The following is a 23,451-nucleotide window of genomic DNA, read 5'->3' as shown; positions in this document are numbered from 1 at the left end:
CTAATCCTTTCTGGGAAGATGAATAGATGAGCAAGCAAATATGGTTGACAGATAACGATTGTAAGCAAGATGTGTAAGCTTAATCCGATGAAACCAATTTAGAGTTGTATCAAAACGCATTGCTGGATGCCCTAAAAATCACCAGAATACTACAGATTTCCACTTGTGGTTGTTCCTAAATAAGCAATTTACTAAACTTTACTGGTGATGTAGGGCATCTTGCTAGCTCCTTACCTTGCTTCTGTAATCTTGCCTTGTTTGTTACTAGCTAGGAGCCCACACAGACACGGAACAACAACTTGCTCTAGGGGGCCCTGGATGTTGGAATAGTATAATTTACTGTTCCAACTCCAGTCTGTGCAACAGTAGGAAAGGTGTTGGATTTTAAGTCCAACACCATCTGACCCCAAAAGCAAGTAGTTGTTTTGACTTGCGCAGTAATGGCATGCGTTCTAACAACGCAGTCGTTGTAATGACTGCAGAGTAATTGCATGCAGTGTTCCGGTTTCATGGTAAACTACGTTTATCCACTGGACTGTATCCACTCCTTCGTCACCGGCTGAACTCAGCAAGTCACACTACCCCGTTCCTCTCAGAACCCACAGAGATCAGCTGCACAGTACCCAAGGGCTCCTTCCTGAGCCCCACCCTCTTCAACTACTTCAAGGCCCCCCTCCCATCCATTGTCTAAAGCCACGGACTCAACATTGTCTCATACGCCGACAACACCCAGCTGATTCTCTCCCTCACTAATGCATCTGCAACCGCCAGAACCAACTTCCACAGCGGAATGAAGGACTTAGCTACCTAAATGAATGGCGGCTTCCTCAAGCTCAAATTGGACGAGACCTTAGTACTCCTCCTGGGACTCATACCTTCAGCCCGGGACAACTCTTGGTGGCCAGCTGCCCTGGGATCCCCTCACACCCTGACAGACCATTCATGCTACGTCTGCATAGTACTAGACTCATCGCTCATAATAAACTCCCAAATCCATGCAGTCTCCTCAGCCTGCTTCCACACGCTCTGCCTGCTTCAAAAGACCGTCTTTCTGGATTCTGTGGGGAATCCATCCAAGTGTCACCCATGCACTCATCACTAGCAGGCTTGACGACCGCTACGCACTCTATGTTGGCGTCAACCAGAAACCACAAAAAAAACTACAGAACATCCAAAATGGCGCAGCCAGACTGGTCCTAGACATCCCCCACACAGCCACATCACACAATACCTCAGAACTCGACTGGCTCCCAGTCACCAAGAGAATCACCTACAAGCTCCTCACACAGGACTGCAAAGCTCTCCACCACAGCCTTTCATTCCACGTGCCCCCCCATACAACAGTTTTCCGCCCAACTCACCCTTGCTGCCGTCCCCAGGATCCACAAGACCACAACCGGAGGAAGATCCTTCTCCTGCCTCGCCACCAAGACCAGGAACTCACCCATGCCGCCGTCCCCAGGATCCACAAGACCACAACCGGAGGAAGATCCTTCTCCTGCCTCGCCACCAAGACCAGGAACATCCTGCCCCTCCGCCTCCGGCATTCCGCGTCACTGACCTGAATCAAGAAGGACCCCAAGACCTGACTTTTCGAACGATCCAACCTCCAGAGGGATCAAATGGCCCTACCCTGGAACTTTAAACCCCCCCCCCCCCCCACCCCCCTCCCCCAACCAAACAGGATAAGTTAACAAACTGATAGATTGCGGTTTGTTTGTGTCATTATCCTTGGTGTCTCACTTATTAATGAGGTCACCAAGCAACTTTTAACACAAGGCGTTTGAAAAGGAGTGGACGTTTTTCAGAAAATAAAGGGACATGTCCTGGGTAGCTCACCCCATCAGCAGTTGGACTGTCAGTCTTAGACCAGAGGAAGCGGTTTGTCAGGGTGCACTTCAAGAGTATAGAATTGCAGTCCAGTGGAGGAAATGTGAGAGCTTGGTACAACAGAGGCCCACTGAAGTAAAAAAACAAAAAAAACAGGATTGTACTCTGGGAATCTGCTAAAACAGAATAGAAATTTGGTACAGAATACAAAAAATATCCATAGAAAGAGCGAGATTGTTCTCATTGTGGTAAAGTGGCTTAATTGTGTTTAACCTCTAATTGCAGGCTTTGGGGAACCCCATGGGACCCGGGGGGAACTCCAGCAGCAGCCCCATGATGCCCGGGATGGGAGGCAGTGGCCCTGGTATGAATTCTCCCCAGTTCATGGGCCAGCAGGGGTTCTCAGACAGCGGGGCAGGAAAAGGCTATGCACACCAGCCCATGTACGGGCGAAGCAACTATCCCACCGGCCCTGGCTTCACAAGCAGGTAAGATGCTGCCCTGGCATGTGTGTCAGGAGGGCAATGATTGGGTATGCCATTTGAAACAAACTTTATGGTATGGAACTATATTCTTACTCGCATCAATAGGGCGTAGAAGTCTGGATTTACATAGATTATTTATTAACTTGAAATCATTGCACATGCATGATTAATTCATTAAACTCATGTAGACAAAAGTGTATTATTAAAACTCAGCCCAAACACTCCATTTTTCACACGCAGTTTGCTTTTATAGTCCTTGATGAGGGGAATTCATTTTTGAAACCCAGACGTTCCCCATGAAACCTTCCATCCGGTCTATATTCTATTTGATTAGATTTCTCTTCTCCTAGCCATTTCTCTTAAACATCAACTAAGATCTCATAGTTGTGGTGGCATCCTTTAATCAGGTGCCTTCATCAGGATATAGGAGATCAGGTGATATTGCAGGGTTACAGCTCATTTCCCGTCCCCAGAAGAGTCTGTAAATACAAATTAAACTAAATTCGGCTTTTATATCTAAACCAATTTACCAGACTTTTCTCAAATCTAGTCCCTCAATTTGTGTAGCCGTTCTTAATATTGGCAAATCCACTTTATCAAAAACGTATTACAATCGCGGAGAGCTTAATCATTTGTGCAATATTTGTTATTCATAAACTCTAATGTCATTTTCATAAGTTAGACGTTTTATAACTCAAACGTAATGTTACTTTTTCTAACAGCTCTATAATTCAAAATGGATTTTTCATTTTTCTTAATCTTTTTCATTGTCACAGTATAATGTAGCTATATAACTGACAGCTGCACCATGCTGTAAATATTTGCAGGCACCTCAATTTTCTACGTCATTTTTAATTTCTTCCTACAGTCACATGTCTCTCACACTCTTCAGTCAACGTTAGACTGGTTTTAACAAAACCCTTATTATAGATCTACGTTTAGCAGTGCTGTTTAGGAGAGATATTTAGAAGTTCCCCATTCACTCATAAGTAATCCACTCCTTTTATAATCCGATACCTCAGATGGTATTAGTTTTTCACTTTGATTTGATGTATAAGATTAAAAAATGAGTGGACGAGTTATGAGGAAATGGGATGAGTTGACGAGTTATGAGGGAATATGGAACTCCTAAATATCTGTTTGAAATGAGATCAGGGTTTTATTCAAATCAATTTAGTATGAGAGACATGTGACTATACGAAGAAATGAAAAATTGTGACCTAGAAATAGGAGATTCCTGCAAATATTGTTTAGCATGGTAGTATTGTAAGTTTTGCAGCGTGAATTTTTACTGGATTCACATGCTGTGCTTTATTCTGCCATCTAGTGGTTGGGTATGGAATTGTCCCCCCCCCCCCCCCTCCTCCCCTTTTTTTTTTTTTTTAGTTTGTTGGCGGGCGTCGACATACCACCATTTGGTGTTCTTCTGTGACATCAACTTGCTTCTTCCGGAAGCTTCCACCTTTGGTCGCCATCGTCCAGAATTTTTTTTTCCGCCTTTGGGTCTGGATCAATACGGAAGGAGCTCATGATATTTGGAGAGAAGAATCAATGAAAACTAAGGAATAAACTTCAAAAATAAACAGTATGAGGATACAACGTAGCAGACTTCAAATCAAGGTGCCGGAGTGCGCCGAAAGCTGAAAAGAACAACCCTCGCCGACGAACGGACAATGCGCATACAGGGGGCTCCCTGTGTGCAGGAATGGACAAGACACTGTTCAAGTTTTGCCTAAATTGTCACCAAGTACGCCCAAAAGGACCAACATCTTGTCTGCAACCTTTGTTTACCACTGGCTCACGGAAGTGAAGAATGCAACACATGTTCAGCTTTCACTGCAAAAACTTTGAGGGTTAGAGAGAGACATAGAAGAGCCAACTACAACATGCAGGAGCAGGGCACAGCACCTTCGCTACGAGACCTGGGACTCTCCAGCGAGGAAGAGGACAATGTTGCTGGTGGTCCAAAGGTCGACGCAAACATAGACGTCCAGGTCTTAGATATCAAGAAAGAGACGTCGAGAGAGGTAAGAGAACTGCCAACCTCGAAAAAACTGGACGATTTCCGAAAAATGAACTCTAGGGCCTCAAAGGGAGCCGTGGCGTCAAAGCACTCGATGTCCGCAGTTGTGTCCAGATAGAAACACTTCATTAGATCCTTAGACAAGGACTCCATAACGGTAAAGACCCTCGAAAGATCAAAGACTTCACCCAAACCGCTCGAGGAGCAAGAAGAAGAATTCTTTTTTGGAGAAGACTACGACGAACAGACTTATGTGAGCCAGAAAAAGGGCTAATGTACGAACCACCACGAGTCCACCAGCAGACCAAGAAAGCAAGAGGATGAACCTTATGGGGAGACAGGTTGAGAGAAGTGCAACAAACCAATGGCGCATAGCAAATTCAAATGCGTTGCTTAATAGACATGCATACCAACACTGGGAGGAGGTATGGGAGCTACTAAAGCAGCTACTGGAACAATAAAAAAAAAAAAGAGCAAGCCGCATAGTAGAGAAAGGAGAGCATATTGCAAATACATGTTTAAAATCTGCACTAGATGCCGCAGAAACATCAAGCATGCAGATGATCGGAAAGAAGGCACGAATGGCTGTGGATTTCAGGTTTCGAACCAGAGGTGCAGAACAATATACTGAACTCACCTGTCAATGGAGAACAGCTGTTTGGAAGCGTGGTGGACGACAAGCAAACCAAATCAAGGACAACGAAACAGCAAGATCTAAGGTCACTCTACAATTCAGAGGAATGCATAGGGGAGACCAGCGGGCAGAGGGAACCATCACCCTACAACCTTGCATCAGTTATATCGGCACGGTTACTAAGGGGGGGAAACACAAGACAACAACCATGGCAACCACAAAATTGGCAATACCAGCAAGGAAGACTCCTTTCGCGGAGTGTGCCCACAATAGAACAACAACATCAAATAAACAAACTGTTCCTTCACCATACTACAACAGTAGAAGGCAGGTTAAAGTACTTCCTCCACAAATGGAAAGAGATCACTTCAGACAAATGGATCCTAAACATAATTTAGTTTGGTTACTGCATGGAGCTAATCAAACGACCTCCAAACAAGGGCCCAAAAAGGAAAATATTTTCAAGGAGAGAAGTTACTCCGGTACTCCAAGAAGTACAAGAATTTCATGCCAAAGAAGCAATAGAACAGGTACCACACAAGGGAAAAAAACATAAGAAATTACTCCATGTACTTCCTAATTCCAAAAATAGACCGAACACTGCATCCAATATTAGACCTCAGATTTCTCAAATTCATAAAGACTCAAAGGTTCAAAATGACGACACTGAAAGAGGTGATTCCTCAATTGCAAAAAGGAGACTACATGGCAACCATAGACTTAAAGCATGCCTACTTACACATTCCCATGAACAAGAGACTATTGAGATTTTTAATCTCCAAAACACACAAAGTTCAAAGTGCTAGCATTCGGTATAAAGTCCTCAACAAGAGTTTTTACAAAGTGCCTAGCAGCAGTGACCACTCATCTAAGAAGACAAGGAATCCATGTATACCCGTACTTGGACGACTGGTTGGTAAGATCAAGCTTGTACAGACTCTGCAAACAACATCTACAGGAGATAATAGAGACACTAATTCTCCACTGATTTTCCATTGTCTGGGACAACTATTCCCCATAGTGTTAAGTTCAGGCCTCAGCAAGGCCCGTTAGTGCAAAGGGTTCGCCCTTCTGTGCACAAAGTCCTCAGACTATAGGAAGAAATTGGCACGGAAACTGAAAATACAAAAACAGTTTAATAAACCTTTAAAGGTGGTCCTACAACCTAAATAACACTCTACAGCATTGTACAGGGTAGCACACGGAACTCAAGCACATAGCCCCTTTTTATACACAGAAGAAGGGGTTCATAAGTAGGCGGGTACACCTCAAAGCATGATTTATGACCATATATGGACATTTCAGAACATGATCAATACGTGGGTGGAGTTAACTGCTCTTGAGGCCCACGAAAACCTATTCATATCTGATACTAATCATGAACAGATGTGGTCCCTTCTGAGCATGCGCTAGACACACAAAGGAGTTATTTATAGACTGTTGCTGGGCAGATCTTAAGGGCGACTAGCGAAGAGGTAGGACTCTCCTCATGGCGGTACCTGCAGTACCTGCACCCACATGTAACCTCCAATATAGTACTCACTCAGCTGATGAAAGCACCATTTGAGCCGCTACACAAGGCAACGCCATAGATGCTCACACTGAAGACTACCTTTTAAGTAGCAATAACATCACTACCTAGAGTTGGTGAACTGCAGGCACTAACAGTAAAGGAACCCAATTTCCAAATACATAACAGAATCTTCATGACAACTGATCAACGTTTCATGCCAAAGGTGGTGTCATAATTCCAATTAAACCAAACCATACAAATACCACGTGTCCTCCAAAAGCGGTAAACACAGGCAGAGAAAGCATTGCATGGACGCTAAAAGAGCAGTCCTGTATTGCATGGAAAAGACCAAAGAGAACAGAAACATAAAGCAATTCTTTGTATTTTTTGCTAACCGTTTTCTGGGAAGGCCAATAACCCAATTGCATGATGGAATGCACAAGCTATACAGTTATGTCACAAACAAGCAGGGCAGACATTCGAAAGAGCCCCGCAGGCTCACTCGACAAGAAAGAAAGAGCAACAATCTATTTTCTAGCCAATACTCCAATTCAAGAAATTTACATGGCAGCAACATGGTCTTCACACATTCACTAATGTGTGGACATTCAAAGGAATAAGGAAGCACAAGTAGGACAAAAAGTCTTATAACATATATTCACAACCCAGCGCTCATCTTCCACCCAGCCACCACAAAACTGGCAAACCACTACAAAGTCTATGCACAGCATGTGAATCCAGAAAAGATTCACACTGCAAAACATTGTTTCTTACCTTTCGGTGTCGTTTTGCAGCTTGAAGAATATTCTGGATTCACTAGCGAACCCATCCTCCTCCACCAAGAAAGATGAGGGAAGAGAAAAAAAAAAGAATCCAACGATGGTGACGAAGGTGGGAGCTTCCGTAGGAAGCACGCCGACGTCACAGAAAGACACCAGATGGTGGCATGTCACCGCCCACTAACAAACGAGAAAAAATTCCGGACCCAACCACTAGATGGCGGAATAATGCACAGCATGTGAATTTCGAAAATTCTTCTAGCTGCAAAACTACCCACAGGTAAACTACGTTATACAGAAAGGTGTACGGTAACAATGAAGAAAATTAAACAAAATTTTTGGATTATAGAGTTGTAAAATAAAGTAAAATTGAGTTTCAAGTATAGAATGTCTTAACAGTTATGGCATTGGGAATATTAAAGTGAATGAATGAATGCATAATGAACAAAACAGTAAATAATGAATGATTGTAATTTCACCCCGTTGAATACGTTGATTTGATGGTACTATGAATACAACATGGCTATATAAATTAAAGGACTAAAATGGAGTAAAATCTGGTAAATTTATTTGGATATAAATGCTTAATTTAGCATAATTTGTATTTACAGACATGTGAAATTAACTGTAACCTTGTCAGTTAAATGATCTACCATCCTGACGAATGCATCTAATTAAAGGCTGCCAAAACTAGGAGTCAGTGTTTGAGAGAAGTGACTGGAAGAAGAGTCCTTTAGAATAAAATATAGACCCCAACAGAAGGTTTTATGAGGAACCTCCAAGTTTTAAAAACTAATTCCCCTCACCAAGGACTATAAAAGTGAACTCTGTTTGAATGTGTCTTGATCGAGGTAGGTTTTTATAATACATTTACGGTCTAGTAGTGTTTAATGAATATATTAATGGATCTTGCATATGTAATGATTTTTTAAAAAAAGTTTAATTTTCTTTGTAAATCCATAACTCTGTCCCTTATTGCTGTAAATAAAATAGTTTAACACCATACTCTGTTATGAGGGATAGATGAGCTAAGGTATGCAAACTTTGATTAAACCCAACCGATTTGTGGCTAAGCCAATTGACCATGTATTAGTATCACTGCCTACGAACTGCAGAGTATGTCCCATCAAACACAAAAACTCCAGACCAGGGAGGGGGGGGGGGGTTCAACGCTGGCACCTGTCCTGATGTCTCCAATTGTAGCAGTCAAGCTGTATCTCTCCCAAGTTCTTGAACTTGGGTGTGTGCAGGAAAGGGGAGGGTCTATCTCTGAACTCTATAGCCTGGGACCACAGTTTGCAAGTCTGCATCACACGTCTTCCCTCTGTCCCGTGGGGACAGCAACAGTCCTCATCTCTATAAATGTTTTCCAGTGAAGGTGCACACATTATGGCGGTCTGGCCTGTTTTTCAGCCTTCTTGGACAGCGTTTAGGGGAATGTCCCTAAACCCTGATATTATTATGACTGTTGCTTCCTGGTTTTGTCAACTTTATCCCTGATAGCACCATCTGTACCTGATGGCTCTTAATGAATGGGATGACATGGTTCTTGGTGCCCTTTCTAACTGGTGACTTGATGGCTGGAATGAGACTCTGTACTTATGTCTCAAACTATGTGCTGTCTAGTCTGTCTATGTGCCAATGGCACCATACATATATGAATATCCTATTACATACATATAGAAATACCATGTTATTTTTTTTCCCTGCAGTTATGCCGGCAGCCCCAATGGGCCAGGCAGTATGGGAATGCCTTCCCATGCCGGCAGACCCCCACCAGAATTTACCCAGGCAGCGGCCGCCGCTGCTGTTGCTGCTGCTGCAGCCACTGCTACCGCTACTGCCACCGCGACAGTGGCTGCTCTGCAAGAGAAACAGAGCCATGAACTGAGTCAGTACGGAGCGGTGAGGATCTGTCACTACAAGCTGCAGCGTCTTCTTCAACATGTCTCCCCCATTCATTCTACACTATTTTTTCTATTTCTACTTTCTACAACTTTTTCCCTACTTTCCCTCCATTAATCTTCTTTCTCCTTAATTTCTTAGATATGTCAGTTCATTCCCCACTCCTCATTTTACTTCCTTCCCTCCATTTCCATTATTTCCCTTTTCCCAGTTGGTTTCTCGTTATTTCCCCCTCATCCCTCCCACCCTCATCCTTCTCCTTTCATCCTTCCCTCCCTCCTTTATTTTATTACATTTGTCTGACCTCCATTCTTCTGTTGTCTACTCTTCTCTTTTCTTCCCTCCTGCCTCTCCTATTTCCTTCTCTTTTGGCTTCCCTTTTCTTTATCCTTATTTTGCCCACCTCTTTGCTGACATTCTCGCTCTGATCTTTGTGTTAGTTATGGTAATTTCTATACTCGCCCCCCCCTCCCCGGATGATTTATAAACCTGTTCTCATGTTGCTTACTCCCTCTTTGCAGATGGCCTCGGGACAGTCCTACGGAAGCCAGTTCATGTCCCACTCGGCCCCCCGGGGGCACTCTGTGCAGGGCGGCATGAATTCAGGGAGCATGGGTGGCGTGATGGTACCTTCAGGCATGTCTCCCATGGGCATGAGTGCTGGTCGAGCGCAGGGCATGAGTCCTATGTATACCACCCAGAGGATGCCCCAGCACGGCTATCCAGGACCACCCCAGGGCCAGCAGATGCCCAGGCAGGGGGTTAAGAGAACATATTCTGGAGAGGTGAGTGTCTGCTTGGAAGGCTGGAGAGTACCGGAGGGGGTCGAAAAGTACATACTCTGGAAGTAGATTGGATCATTTTGGAGAATTTCTTGCTGTGGGTATTTGAGGGGGGACTAGTGAGGGGCTGCGAGATATGGAAATAGCAGAACTTCTAAGAGGTGAATAAGGGTGTTGAGTGTGGGGTATAACTGGCTGATTTAAGTGTTGGCACTGTTTGGGGAGATGTGTGTAATGGAACTATTATGTCCGGTATTAACTTTCTTAGTGTAAGTTTTTACAGTTTATTGTGAAATGTGCAGACTCATTTGTATTGCACTTTTTCTAAACAGTGTTGTGTACTTCCGATAGAAGAAGGTGGATTTGGTAGGACAGGTATTTTGCCGTTAGTAGGACCGTGGTGTGGCTCAGTTTCCACATGCAGCACCTCCTATGGAGACCTCTTGGCAGACGCTTGTGGGATGCATTCCACCCCTCTGCCTCTGATAATTGTTTGGGTGGCCAGGTCACTCCTAGCCTTTGCCAGATGTTCCACACTAGTTGACATCCTAAGTTATTACCAGGTGACTTCGGAGGATGGCGTCTTCATTCTTTGCTCATTTCCAATTGCATTCTTAACCATACAAATAATATTTGGAAGTGGTGGTCAGCAGGCTATTCCGCAGTGACATAGGGACCACACTACCTTTTATAACAGGCTCCTTTTTCAGCAACTTTATCTTGCAGCATCTCCAGTCAGCTGACTGGATCCGGATGCCTTAGCCAGCAAATAATCCTTTCTTGTGTGCTTTTCCACACAAATAGTATCTGAACACTGTCCCAAACCACGCTGTTGATATCACCAAAGTCAGCGGAACATTATTGGGTTGTGTAATCGCGCCAGAGGTCACTATAGGGTGCTCATTTTGCTCCAGGGGCTGAGCAAGAAGTTTACTTTTCAAGTTGAAGCTTTTCAAAAATATGTATCTGCTCCGGTATAGGTAGGCCACTCATCTCTTTGCTTATTAAATGCAGTGCTTTAAATGGAAGTATAGAAGTGTAGGTGGGCACTATCCAGAACCTGTTTGATCCTGAAATGAAATGAAATGTATTGCAGCAGTGCTGAGAAGTGCATATAATCCAACTTTCAAATTATAAAGGTGCTGATACTCCGTTCCGGACAGTACCTGCCCTTTAGAAGCACTGCTTAAATGACCTCCCCATCATTGTGCTAGACTTGTGTTGAGAGGATTTAGAGGTTTAAGTGCTTAGAGCCCTCTCAGATTCACATTCTGTGCATTATTCCGTCAAGTGATCAAGTCTAAAATGTTCCACAACCCCCTCTACCCCCTGAGCGTCAGTCGGTGGGGGCGAGTTGTTTCGACTTATGACCTCAAACTCAAGCCCACAGTCTCCCACTTTGTGACTACGATTTTCAGATTCTTTTCTCTGCAACTGGGCTCGGAAGTAGCGTCAAACGCTTTCCTGTACTTATGGTGCGACAGTTCCTCCCTGAGGGGCAGAATGGTTTTTAGTATTAAATCAATTTTTATTGGCAGAACCCAAGGCAAAGCAAAACAGGACAATGGCGCCTACAACCCAACGGGCCGGCTGATATCTGATCAGGTCATGACAACAAGACCATAAATGAAAGCATACCAACTGTTAACACAGCATGTCGCCTACAACCCAGAGAGGGCCGGCCGCCTATATAACAAGCATTGGCATAGCCAATAGGTCTCGCTTTTGGGACCTTATAGTTATGTAGTTATGCAGCACAATTTCCTTGGTGCAAAAACATAGACTGTTGCATGGCTAAACACTTATAAGGTCCCGAAGGCGAGACCTATTGGCTATGCTAATGCTTGTTTTCGTAATTCCTAACTAAGTGTAGAGATTGGTGAACATTATACTTCTGGCATCCTTCTTTTAATTCATAACCAAGGCCTTCTACTAATGGAAATTGAGGACAAGAAGCAGACACAGAAGCGGAGCTCAAAAATAATAAATTGTGCAGCAGTTCTGTAGGTTAATGCACATGCTACACAGCCTGCACAATAACACACTAAAATAATGAAGTAACCTAGCATACACCGAAACAATATGGAGCCTCTAAGATCATGATATTAAAAGACCAGTTCTGGAGCTCACTTACAAGAGAGCACTAAATCAGAAGGTGCATCTCTTCTCGAAGAAGATTTGACTAATTATTTATGATTTTTTTTAATATATATTTTTAATGCTGTATACAAAATTATTTTTCACTAAAGTAGGAGATATTTTTACTAAAAAAAGGCTTTAGTTTGGATGCATTGTATGGAAGTGTGTGAATAGCAGGAGGTAGAGGCAGTAAATAATAACTTCTTGGCTCGCCCACCTTCACTAATAATAAAACAGCAACCCTATGCACACACATGTAAAGTACCAGTGACAATATATCGTTGGATTCACACAAAGTAACAACAAGGTAAAGTAGCAGAAAGACGAAGAAGTCTTGTATATGTAGAGGTCTTCAATTCTTTATTTTCATCATAGTGGAACAGCAGCCAGCCGACACGTGTTTCATCGCTCACGCGATTCTTCAGGGCTGGGAATAACAACAAATTCCTCTTAACACATATCACTACTAAGAATATGTATCTGACCATAGACCGTACTTGAAAATTAATAAGTTCAACTTCCTGGTGAGACTCCTTGTGAGAAAATTTAAACACCGTGACCGTTCAAAATATCATAGATCGCTGAGTGGCATTGACTCTTTGTGAGCATGCATCTATTCAAGGTGACACACGTGAACCCTCATGTTCAGAAGGTTGTGCCAGAATCACGTGAATTATATAAGGAAAATGTCGCCATTGGACTGTTTGTGATCTAGAGAAGAATTCAGTGAAAATCTAGTATCAGAAAAAGGTGTCACCTGAAACTCGTGATATGCTAAGATTAAAAACATACCTCTGATGCTACTGATAAGTACTGAGGTGGTCTGAGGATACAGAAATTGAAGATATGGAGAAAGAAAGAAAACAAGGGGAACGAAAGAAAAAAGGGGAACAAAGAGAGAAAGTAATATGAGATATTTCAAAGAGTATAACCTTATGTCAACTCTCAGACCGCAAATTACATTCAGAAAAGGTAACACATTAAGAAATAGACTGAGTCCCACGGTACCTCACGGCGCTACTTTAACTACATGGATGACACAACATAGCATTGGCTTTTACAAATGTGGCTTATGCACTATGTGTAGATGGCCAAACACGGAACCAGAACATTTAGAAGCCCTACAGGAGAACAATATAAGATTAGAATGAACATCAATTGCACAACAAGATATGTGGTTTACATCATAGAGTGCAACTGCAGGCAACAATACGTAGGCAGTACTATTAGGCCATTAAAAGACAGAATGAGTGAAAACATGCGGGCGATCATTAAACAAGACCCTAGATATCCTGTAGCTCTACATGTCGCAAAATGCCAAAAAGATGAAACGGACCTTAAGGTTCGATTCTTTGGTATTGATGTGATCTCCATGAATGTCAAAGGAGGAAATAGAGAACTACGACTAAGAAGGGCTGAAGCGACATGGATCATGCGCTTGCATGCCGTGGGCCGGGGTCTGAATTATGACTCAGAACTAGTTATTTCTGGGAGACTGACCATGTCAAATGTGATGTCCCCGTCAGAGTATGTTATTACACTGACATGAGTTTAAGGTTCTCTGACTTATCACAAGCTATTATAATGTATTTGTACCATGAATTAAGTCTGAAGTTGTTATCCAGTTTAATATCTCCAACCCAAATGATTTGCGAATATGGTTTCTAGAAACAATATATCTGTATTTACCCAGAACCCTCATGTACAGGTCATATTTTCATTGTTTTCCATTAAGTCAATTTAATAGCTACTAGTTACTTATGAGATATTGCACATCCAAATGTACAGAGTGGTGGCTTATGAATTATCAACTGTCAGTTATTTTAATCTGGATATCTAATATCAACACTCCTCCATCTGTGCAACAATATACTGCTTTATTTTATGTCATATGGTCAACTAAACATAAAGTCTTTGGGTAATGCCATTTCTGTTTATAACGTATATATGGTCACTGATATACACGTTTATACCTAAGATCACCTTCCTCACGGGCACTTGCATTCGTGTCATGTAACACCGCGGGAATGCATGTTCTCTACCCTAAATTTCACTGCGCCGCCCTCGTATGTGAGTATGTTGCTAAACTGTGTCACTGCTCCCTTGATTCAGCGATGCCGTATTCTTTGGTACACGTCGATACAGATCGCGATATGGGAGTTCCATACATCTGTAGTACTTACTATTGAACTACATTGCTATCCTTCTCTTTCTAATTATTAAAATCTGGTATAAATAAGAAATATCTGGAGCTTTATAACTCCGGACAATATAATCATTATGTTCTTCATATGGCCCCTGCGCCAATCAAAGTTAATTTTCTGGTAAATTTCATAATCACCCTCTCACCATCTAAGCCCATCAAAGTTAACGCTCTAGCGTTTTTCTCTACTGTATACCGGATATGTTATTTAAACATTATTACTTCCGGGTCAGGTGTCGGAGATCATGAACACTGACCTGGGATACTTGGATTTGCTGTGCACTTCGGGGTACAACCGTACGTTTCTTCTCCGTTTCTAATACTGGCCGCTTTACCATCTTAATATGTACACGAGCAATATGCGCGTTAAAAGAGCGTATATATTTGGGACTTTATATACTGATACACACACTCCGGGTTTGTTCCGTTTTTCCTCATAGTTTTGGCGCCTCATTGGCCACTTCGGGAGAGTGCCATTGACTGAATACCTGACCCACGAATTCGGGTGAGTCCTTTCATCGCATTACGAGCTAAGTACAGCATTTCTTTTAAAATTTGCTGTTAAAAAAGTTCCGGCTTTAGAGTAAACAAAAGCATTATTTTTCATTGTATGGATTGAATTCGACTGCCTGCGACATCCCAGTCTCTGATACGTTATTCCCTCTTTTACGTCACATATTGGAGGGTAAGCCTTTACCTTGTATCCAGTGGGCAATAATAGGAACAACAGTGACGGGTTTTTTCATAATTCGTATTTTATTAATGGAAGGACTTGTGATTATAGGACGAGGTTTTAAATCGAATTGTTTCTAAGGACATGTTGATTGTTAGAAAATGGCCTTTGCACCTTATAACTCGGGGATCTCACAAGCTCTAAAGGCAAAATATTATAAGTTTATTTGGTTATACCTACATAGCCTATTGCAGAACTGGATTACTCCTATCCCGCATAAATGCATTTCATCTCGACATATAAGGCCTCCGCAATGATACTATTTCAGATGTACCTTACTGCCTTTGTGCACTTCTATTTTTAAAAAAATTGCTGTAATAGTTAATCATTAAACTGGAAGCGTGTTTTCATATTTTTCGTAGTATGTTACCACTACCTTTATCTTTACAAGAATTTAGCAGAACCTAATAACTGGGTATACGTAGTTTTGATATGCTCCTCAACTTATTTTCCAGTGACCTACCACATGTACATATATATATTTTGTGGACTTTGAATACGTTGGTCAAGGGCCCCACCGGGTCGGAAGTATCACCGGCAGAGCGGTGAGCAATTACCTTTATACGTATTCCACTAAGAGTTGACATAAGGTTATACTCTTTGAAATATCTCATATTACTTTCTCTCTTTGTTCCCCTTTTTTCTTTCGTTCCCCTTGTTTTTCTTTCTTTCTCCATATCTTAAATTTCTGTATCCTCAGACCACCTCAGTACTTTTCAGTAGCATCAGAGGTATGTTTTTAATCTTAGCATATCACAAGTTTCAGGTGACACCTTTTTCTGATACTAGATTTTCACTGAATTCTTCTCTAGATTCTAAATCACAAACAGTCCAATGGCGACATTTTCCTTATTTAATTCACGTGATTCTGGCACAACCTTCTGAACATGAGGGTTCACGTGTGTCACCTTGAATAGATGCATGCTCACAAAGAGTCACTGCCACTCAGCGATCTATGATATTTGACGGTGTTTAAATTTTCTCACAAGGAGTCTCACCAGGAAGTTGAACTTGTTAATTTTCAAGTACGGTCTATGGTCAGATACATATTCTTAGTAGTGATATGTGTTAAGAGGAATTTGTTGTTATTCCCAGCCCTGAAGAATCGCGTGAGCGATGAAACACGTGTCGGCTGGCTGCTGTTCCACTATGATGAAAATGAAGAATTGAAGACCTCTACATATACAAGACTTCTTCGTCTTTCTGCTACTTTACCTTGTTGTTACTTTGCGTGAATCCTACGATATATTGTCACTTGTACTTTACATGTGTGTGCATAGGGTTGCTGTTTTATGTTTAGGGTCTTACCAGCTCTCTGTATAGACTAATGAATGGTTTCACAGGTTTTCCATTCACCCAGTTGCACCACCTAATGACCTCATCTGTTGTATACACATGCGCTTATACCCATAGCAGTGCGCCCAATCCTCTGACACCTTAAAACCTTTTGCTTACCCTTACACCTTCACTAATAACCCTGTCGCCTGCGGCTACGGGCTCACGGGACACATCCCAGCTTCGTGGCACCCAGAGTCTAGTGCCTGTCCCAAGAAGTCCCGAATACGAAGTATAGCCAGACACAACCAAGGGCGCTATGATCGTGCTACGCCTCTTCTCAGCGGTGTGTGTCCAGTGTTGTGAGCTCTCCCGCCACGTGCGCTTGGCAGCAGAACCTTGGCGGCTCGTGACACCCTGCAGTCCACCCTGCCCACCTGACTGTGTATCTCTTGAAATTCACCTGTAGAAGCTTTCCCAGCTGTCTCGTGCTGCTCCGGTGCCCCCCATCCCTTGTATTTTGGTCAATTGCAGCCAATAAATAGTCTGACCATGGGGCGAGAAGGCGAACTGATGAAGATCGCCAAAAAGCTGGAAACAAGGGGGCTCTTTATTAGAGACCTTCTGTCCCAATGCCGAATGTGAAGTGTGGGTTTAGGGCCCCCACTCTTCACTGTCTGACGCTCATTGGAATCTAAGAATTAAATCCTAAGAACCTTCCCATTCAAAGAGGATGACAGGGGAATGACCGCCATTGCTCGTGTACAAAGAATATATTGATTTGAATTTCAGACTTGGCTTTTTACAAACTAGATTTTGTAGAAAAATGTTCTGTACAATATAGTCCACATATAAAGATCCATGAAACTTGTAAATGTGCCATTAAAATGTAACTTTAGTAACAATGTATTAGCTGTTACCAATGACTTGAGCACAGTACGATTCATGTGAGATTCCTCAACTACGACACCACTTTGCACCTGTGCTTGCACCAAGAAATACTCTGTCATCTCTCTGTGCTATCACACAGCTCCTGCTGGCAAATAAAATACCAAACATGTTCTGAATGTTTGAGAAAATGACAAAAAGTGACTGACTTGTTTGCAAATTCATCAATAACTTGCAGAATTTTGTCCAAGTGCGATCTTGTTTCTATAAAAAGCACAGAACTATCTAGCTAGCAGTAATGTCGCTAAGGTTGATATGAAAGTTATCAGATGATAAAACACTAGCTGTATTTAAAATTAAAGTTGATAACTTTAGGTAAAACCTGTCATTCGGATAAAGGAGCCAGTGGTCCATGTGGACCATCTTTATATAAAAACTACTAACTTAAGTTTGCAGATGGGACAGTTTAGTCAAAGCTGGGTTACATGGTTTCTCCATGTGCAATCACAGCAAAGAGATGTAATCTATACAATAAAGGGTATCGCTAAACCAATTGACCTGCAACATGGAACTAAATCGCAAAATGCTTTACACGCCAAATTTAGAAAGCTGTCCTCGCTCGATAGCAAGCTAACAGGTTAACGACAGGGGACTTGGGGAGCATTGGATACCTTAGTCATGAGGCGCTCTCCTTTTTGCCACATGGTCTCTGCATCAACTTGGAACCCTTGACTTTACATTTCCTCTTCTGAACTTATTACAAGTCTCACACTGGGCAATAGTAAAGGTAGAGCGAGAAAAAAACAGTGTACAAGATGGCGAAGGGTTTACAGAAAGGGAGAAGCAAAGAGGGTAGAGGTGAGCAGGACGAGCCTTTTAATCCACCAGGGTTTTTTTCTGATGGGCTGGAGCACTAGGAGGCCAACTTTGAAAGCCCAGGGACTGTAAATTTCCAGAGCTCCTTGAGGTTAATTCTAGCAGGCACAGGAAGGCTGAAAGCGAGAAAGAGGAAGGGACTGGGAAGGTAGAGAGAAGGCGATCTGAGGGAGAAGAGAGCAGAGAAAAAGATTAGATCGATGGAAAGAGACTGCGCGAGGGGATTACAGAGGAGGGGCTGGTTTGAGGATTTTTGGCAGGGCTTGTTTGGTTCCCCAGTCGTCCCTGCTTTATTTGGGGGCGATTACTGGGGCATAACTTGCAGGGGGGCTTACAAACTTGTCATAACTCCAGATGTGAGGGGGTGTTGTAACTCTTCGACAGCATGTTCATATGTTCAAAAAGGCAACTGTTGTGCCACTTCAACGTCTCCATTGCAAATGTAAGGTGCCACAGATCGACTTCGAAGCTGACCAAGATATCAAACAAGTTAGCATACTTAATTTATATGAGCTAACGCTATCAACCTGCAATTTGAAAGGACCTAAATCATAATCGGAATATGAAGCGTGGCACCTTTTCATTTCCATTTCACTAAATCCTATACCAAAAGAAACTTGACGGTGGCTTTTAAGCTTCCATTATTTGTGAGTACATACAAACCAACCTCACGAGACCCGACTGTCCACACTCTTAATGGTGACAGCCACAGACTATATCTGAAAGAATCAGGTTAGTATTAGATTCCTTACCTTAGAATATCCCCAGGCGTCAGACTGGACCCGGAAATTTTTGCGTAGCAGTACCCTTGCGCGTCGGTAGGCGTCGTCTGCAGCTCCGCGTCTGCGGGTGCTTCGGCCCCGGCGCCTTCAGGCCCGGCGCCGCAGGGCCCCACTGGATCCGCTTCTGGATCCGGATCGTCGCCGGTCGTCCTCGGGCGGCGTCGACCCCAATACCTCCATCGACCCGGTTGCGGCGTCGGAGCGGCGCCGCTGGGCGACGCTCTCGACACCGCTTGGGGAGTTCTACTTCAATGAACCGGCCCCGTCCTTTGACAACCCTGATTATCAGGAGATGGGTGAAGAGGAGTATTGGGAGGGGTCTGAGGACCCTCTGAAACGTGAGTGTCAGTCTCAGGAGGACTGGACAGTTGGACTTGGGGATGCCAGTGGTCTGGACACTTCGCCAGACACTGGTTTTGTCTCGCCTCCTCCCGTGGCTTCGGAGGAGGGGGCAAGCTTCAGTGTGGTGTTGACGCGGGCAGTCAAGGCCTTGGGCCTTGAGCTCCCCGTCGCGGCCGTGAGGACTAACCTCCTCACTGAGGTCCTTAAACCGCAGTCAAGCTCAACTGAGCCTCTGCTGCCGTTTAATGAGGCCTTGACTGACGTTCTTTTGGGCACTTGGTCCAGGCCCGCTACAGGCCAGCCTGTAGATGGGAACGTGGCCAGACGCCACCGCCCGTCCCCGGGCGACCCTGGTTTCCTGTCCACCCACCCCACCCCGAGAGCCTGGTCATCCAGGCCTCTAATTCCCAGACCGCATTCCCGTCGGCTCCGCCTGATCGGGAATCCAAGAGGTATGAGAATTATGGAAAGAAAATATTCTCCTCCCTTAGTTTGGGACTGCGGTCTTCCAACACCACATGACTCTTGGGCCGTTACACCCAATCCCTGCGGGACACGGTCACGGACGTGCTGCCACAATGCCCGGCGGAGGTCAAGGCTAAACTCGCCCAAGCCCTGGCGGAGGGTCGAGATGCGGCACGTTTCTCAATCCGGTGTGGGCTGGTTACCACGGACTCACTGGGCAGAGCGATAGCAACGACGGTGGCGATTCGTCGCCACGCCTGGTTCTGGTCCGCCAACTTTTCTGCCGATGTCCAAAACACATTGATGGACATGCCGTTTGATGGCCGTCGCCTTTTTGGCGACAAGGCAGACCATGCGCTTGAGCGCTTTAAGGACTCCAGGGCTACGGCCAAGTCCTTGGGCCTCTCGGCCCCGTGCCAGCAAATGGGTGCCTTTCGCTCCTTTCATGGTCAAGGAAGGGGCGCCCCCACACGTGCTGCCAGCCACGCACCGCAGGCTAACATCCCACTCTGTGGCGGCCGTGGAAATCGCCGTGGAGGCGGTCGGGGACAACGGCGAGGCCAGTCCACACCTTCCCCCACAGCATCTGCCTCAAAACCCTCCTAGTCCGTGCTTTCAGGCTCATGTGACGTCAGTGGGGGCAGGGTTCGCCATCACCACTCCCACTGGCGCACTGTCACATCGGACAGGTGGGTGCTGCTAATCGTCCGAAGGGGCTACTCCCTCCCCTTCGAGATGACCCCTCAAGCCATGCCACTGCAATACCACCGCGTATCGGGGGATCATCTGCGGCTTCTGTAGGAGGAAGTTGTGGCCCTCTTGGCCAAGGGGGCCGTCGAGTGCGTTCCTGGGCCAGCAGTAGGATGTGGTTGCTACTCCCACTACTTTCTGGTATCCAAGAAGGGCAAAGGGGGCCTACGCCCTATCTTGGATCTGAGGAGCGTCAACGGCTTCCTCCGGAAGGAGAAGTTCAAAATGCTGACACTGGCTCAGGTCTTAGCTGCCCTGGACCCAGGAGACTGGATGGTAGCGTTGGACTTGCAGGACGCTTATTTCCACATCCCCGTCCTGCTGGCCTACCTGCGGTTCACGGTAGGCCACGAGCACTTTCAGTTTACCTTGCTCCCCTTCGGCCTTACCAGCGCCCCACGGGTGTTCACGAAAGTGATGGCGGTGGTTGCAGCTCATCTGCGCAGGTTAGGGGTTTCAGTCTTCCCCTACCTCGACGACTGGTTGTTGAAGGCGGGCTCGCCCCAGACAGTCGTCAGCCCCCTCCAGACGACGGCAGACCTCCTGCACCAGTTGGGGTTCTCCATCAATGTGCTTAAGTCACACCTGTGCCCCTCGCAGAAGCTCCTTTTCATCGGAGCGGTTCTCCACTCGGCGCTGTTTTGGGTTTACCCCCCCCCCCCCCCCCCCCCCCCCCCCGAACAGGGGGTTCGGGATATACAGGCTCTGATTCCGATCTTTCAGCCTTTGTCCCGAGTCTCGGTCAGGTTGACGCTGTGGCTTCCGGGGCCGATGGCTTCCTGCATCCTTCTGGTGCATCACGCCCGTTGGCGGATGCGGGCTCTGCAGTGGGACCTGAAGTTTCAGGAGGCCCAGCATCAGGGCAACCGCTGCAGTGGTGGCTCACGGACCGCGATTGGGTCAGCGGCAGATCTCTCTCCCTTCCCCAACCGGAGCACGTAGTTGTGACGGACGCGTCCCTCCAGGGCTGGGGAGGCCACATGGGAGAGGCGGAGATCATAGGCCTCTGGTCTCCGGCGGAGTCCCGGCTCCATATCATCCTTTTGGAGCTGTGGGCATTCCTCCCCTCTGTCCGGGGTAGTGTAGTGCAGGTGTTCACGGACAACACCACTGCCATGTGGTACTGCAACAAACAGGACGGGGTGGGGTCGTGGACCCTCTTTCAGGAGGCTCTGCGCCTCTGGCAATGGCTGGAACATCAGGGCGTGACCCTGGTGGTTCAACACCTGGCAGGTTCTCTGAACGCCAGGGCGGACGAACTCAGCCGCCGGTGCATGATGGATCATAAATGGCGTCTGAACTCTGACGTGGCGCAAGGCCTCTTTCAGCAGTAGGGAGAGCCTTGGTTAGATCTATTCGCCACCGAAGAGAACGCGCAATGTCATCAGTTCTGCGCGTTGCAATTTCCAGGGCGGCACTCGCTCGGAGACACTTTTCGTCGCGAGTGGAGTTGCGGTCTGTTGTACGCCTTTCCGCCTATTCCACTTCTGCCCAGAGTGCTGAAGAAGATCAGTTGCGGCCGGGCACAAGTCATCCTTGTGGCTCCGGACTGGGCACGAAGGTACTGGTATACCGAGCTACTCAGTATGTCAGTCGATCCCCCGGTTCGTCTGCCTCTTCAGGAGGACCTTCTGTCGCAGCAGCAGGGGACGGTCCTCCACCCGAAGCTGTCCAGTCTCCACCTCCATGCTTGGAGATTGAGCGGCGACAGTTGAGGCCATTTGACTTGCCTCCTGAAGTCTGTAACATCATTCTGGCAGCCAGGCGTCCCTCCACAAAGTCGGTATACGCCTGCAGGTGGAACAGATTTGTGGCATGGTGCACAGCAAAGGCTGTGGATCCTCTCTCTGCCCCTCTTTCTGAGGTTCTTCTCTTTCTTCTTTCTCTTGCCCAGCAGGGCTCTGCTCTGGGCACTATCAAGGGCTACCTTTCTGCTCTTTCAGCCTTTTTGAGGTTGCCTGATCAACCTTCTTTGTTCAAGTCCCCTATTGTTAATCGATTCTTGAAAGGCATCACGCATACGTTCCCTCCTGTGCCCTTTGTGATGCCTCAGTGGGACTTGAACTTGGTTCTTACTTTTCTGATGTGCGTTCCCTTTGAGCCACTTCACAACTGTCCCCTCCCTCCGCCTTCTTACTTTGAAGACTGCTTTCCTGGTAGCCATCACCTCTGCCAGGAGAGTGAGTGAGCTCCAGGCTCTATCCTGTAAACCTACTTTCCTTTCAGTCCATCTGGACAAGGTTGTGTTGCGGACAAGGCCTTCTTTCCTGCCCAAGGTAGTCACGGCCTTCCACATCGGGCAATCCATCACCTTGCCCACCTTCTTTCCGCCTCCGCATACCTCGAGAAAGGAAGAGAGGCTCCACCGTCTGGACCCAAAACGTGCACTCTCGTTCTATCTGGATCGCACACGACAGTTCCGGGTGGATGACCAACTCTTTGTTGGTTACGTGGGCGCTAAGAAGGGGAAAGCGGTGCACAAGCGGACCATCTCGCGGTGGATCATCTTGTGTATCCAGGCGTGTTACTCCTTGGCTAAGAAGGAACCCCCTGTTGGTCTGAGGGCTCATTCCACTCTGGGAACAGCGACTACAACTGCCTTGGGGCGAGGAGTGCCCTTGCAGGACATTTGCCAGGCGGCTACGTGGGCCTCGCTGCACACGTTTGCAAGACACTATTGCCTGGACAGCCAAGTCCGGAGGGATGGCTTCTTTGGCCGTTCCGTCCTCCAGGACTTTCTGGTGTGATTATTGGTCCGCAGACCCACCACCGGTGTTGGTATTGCTGGGGTATCTATTCTAAGGTAAGGAATCTATCACTAACGTGTCTCTTTCAGATGCACAAGTTACTACTTGTGTAACAATATATCTGTAAGAGACATTAGTGATAGATTCCTTACCGACCCACCCATCCTCCCCGTTTTGCGAACCGATATCTAGGGTTAAGGTCATCCCCTTTCAGGGCCCTAGTTTCAAGGCACCAGTGTTGGTTTTTTAGCATAGCTCTGCGTTTCTGGCGCGGAAAAGCTGTCTAAGAACTGACGTCGG

General features: G+C 45.7%; 1 protein-coding gene across 4 annotated transcripts in view; it reads left to right on the top strand.

Annotated features, from left to right (window-relative positions):
• Nucleotides 1–23,451, top strand: part of ZMIZ2 (zinc finger MIZ-type containing 2) — a 369,395-nt gene that overhangs the window by 130,681 nt on the left and 215,263 nt on the right. For all 4 annotated transcript variants that reach the window (XM_086943418.1, XM_086943421.1, XM_086943419.1 and 1 more), the window contains exons 4-6: nucleotides 2,116–2,318; nucleotides 8,977–9,169; nucleotides 9,691–9,954. In XM_086943418.1, coding sequence (XP_086799544.1) covers nucleotides 2,116–2,318; nucleotides 8,977–9,169; nucleotides 9,691–9,954 — 660 coding nt within the window. The remainder of the gene's footprint in view (nucleotides 1–2,115; nucleotides 2,319–8,976; nucleotides 9,170–9,690; nucleotides 9,955–23,451) is intronic.

Source organism: Lissotriton vulgaris, chromosome 11 (genome assembly GCF_964263255.1).
Source record: "Lissotriton vulgaris chromosome 11, aLisVul1.2, whole genome shotgun sequence".
NCBI classification, from domain to species: Eukaryota; Metazoa; Chordata; class Amphibia; order Caudata; family Salamandridae; genus Lissotriton; species Lissotriton vulgaris.
The sequence above is the reverse complement of the archived record's forward strand: the minus strand, read 5'-3'. Positions and strand labels throughout refer to the sequence as shown.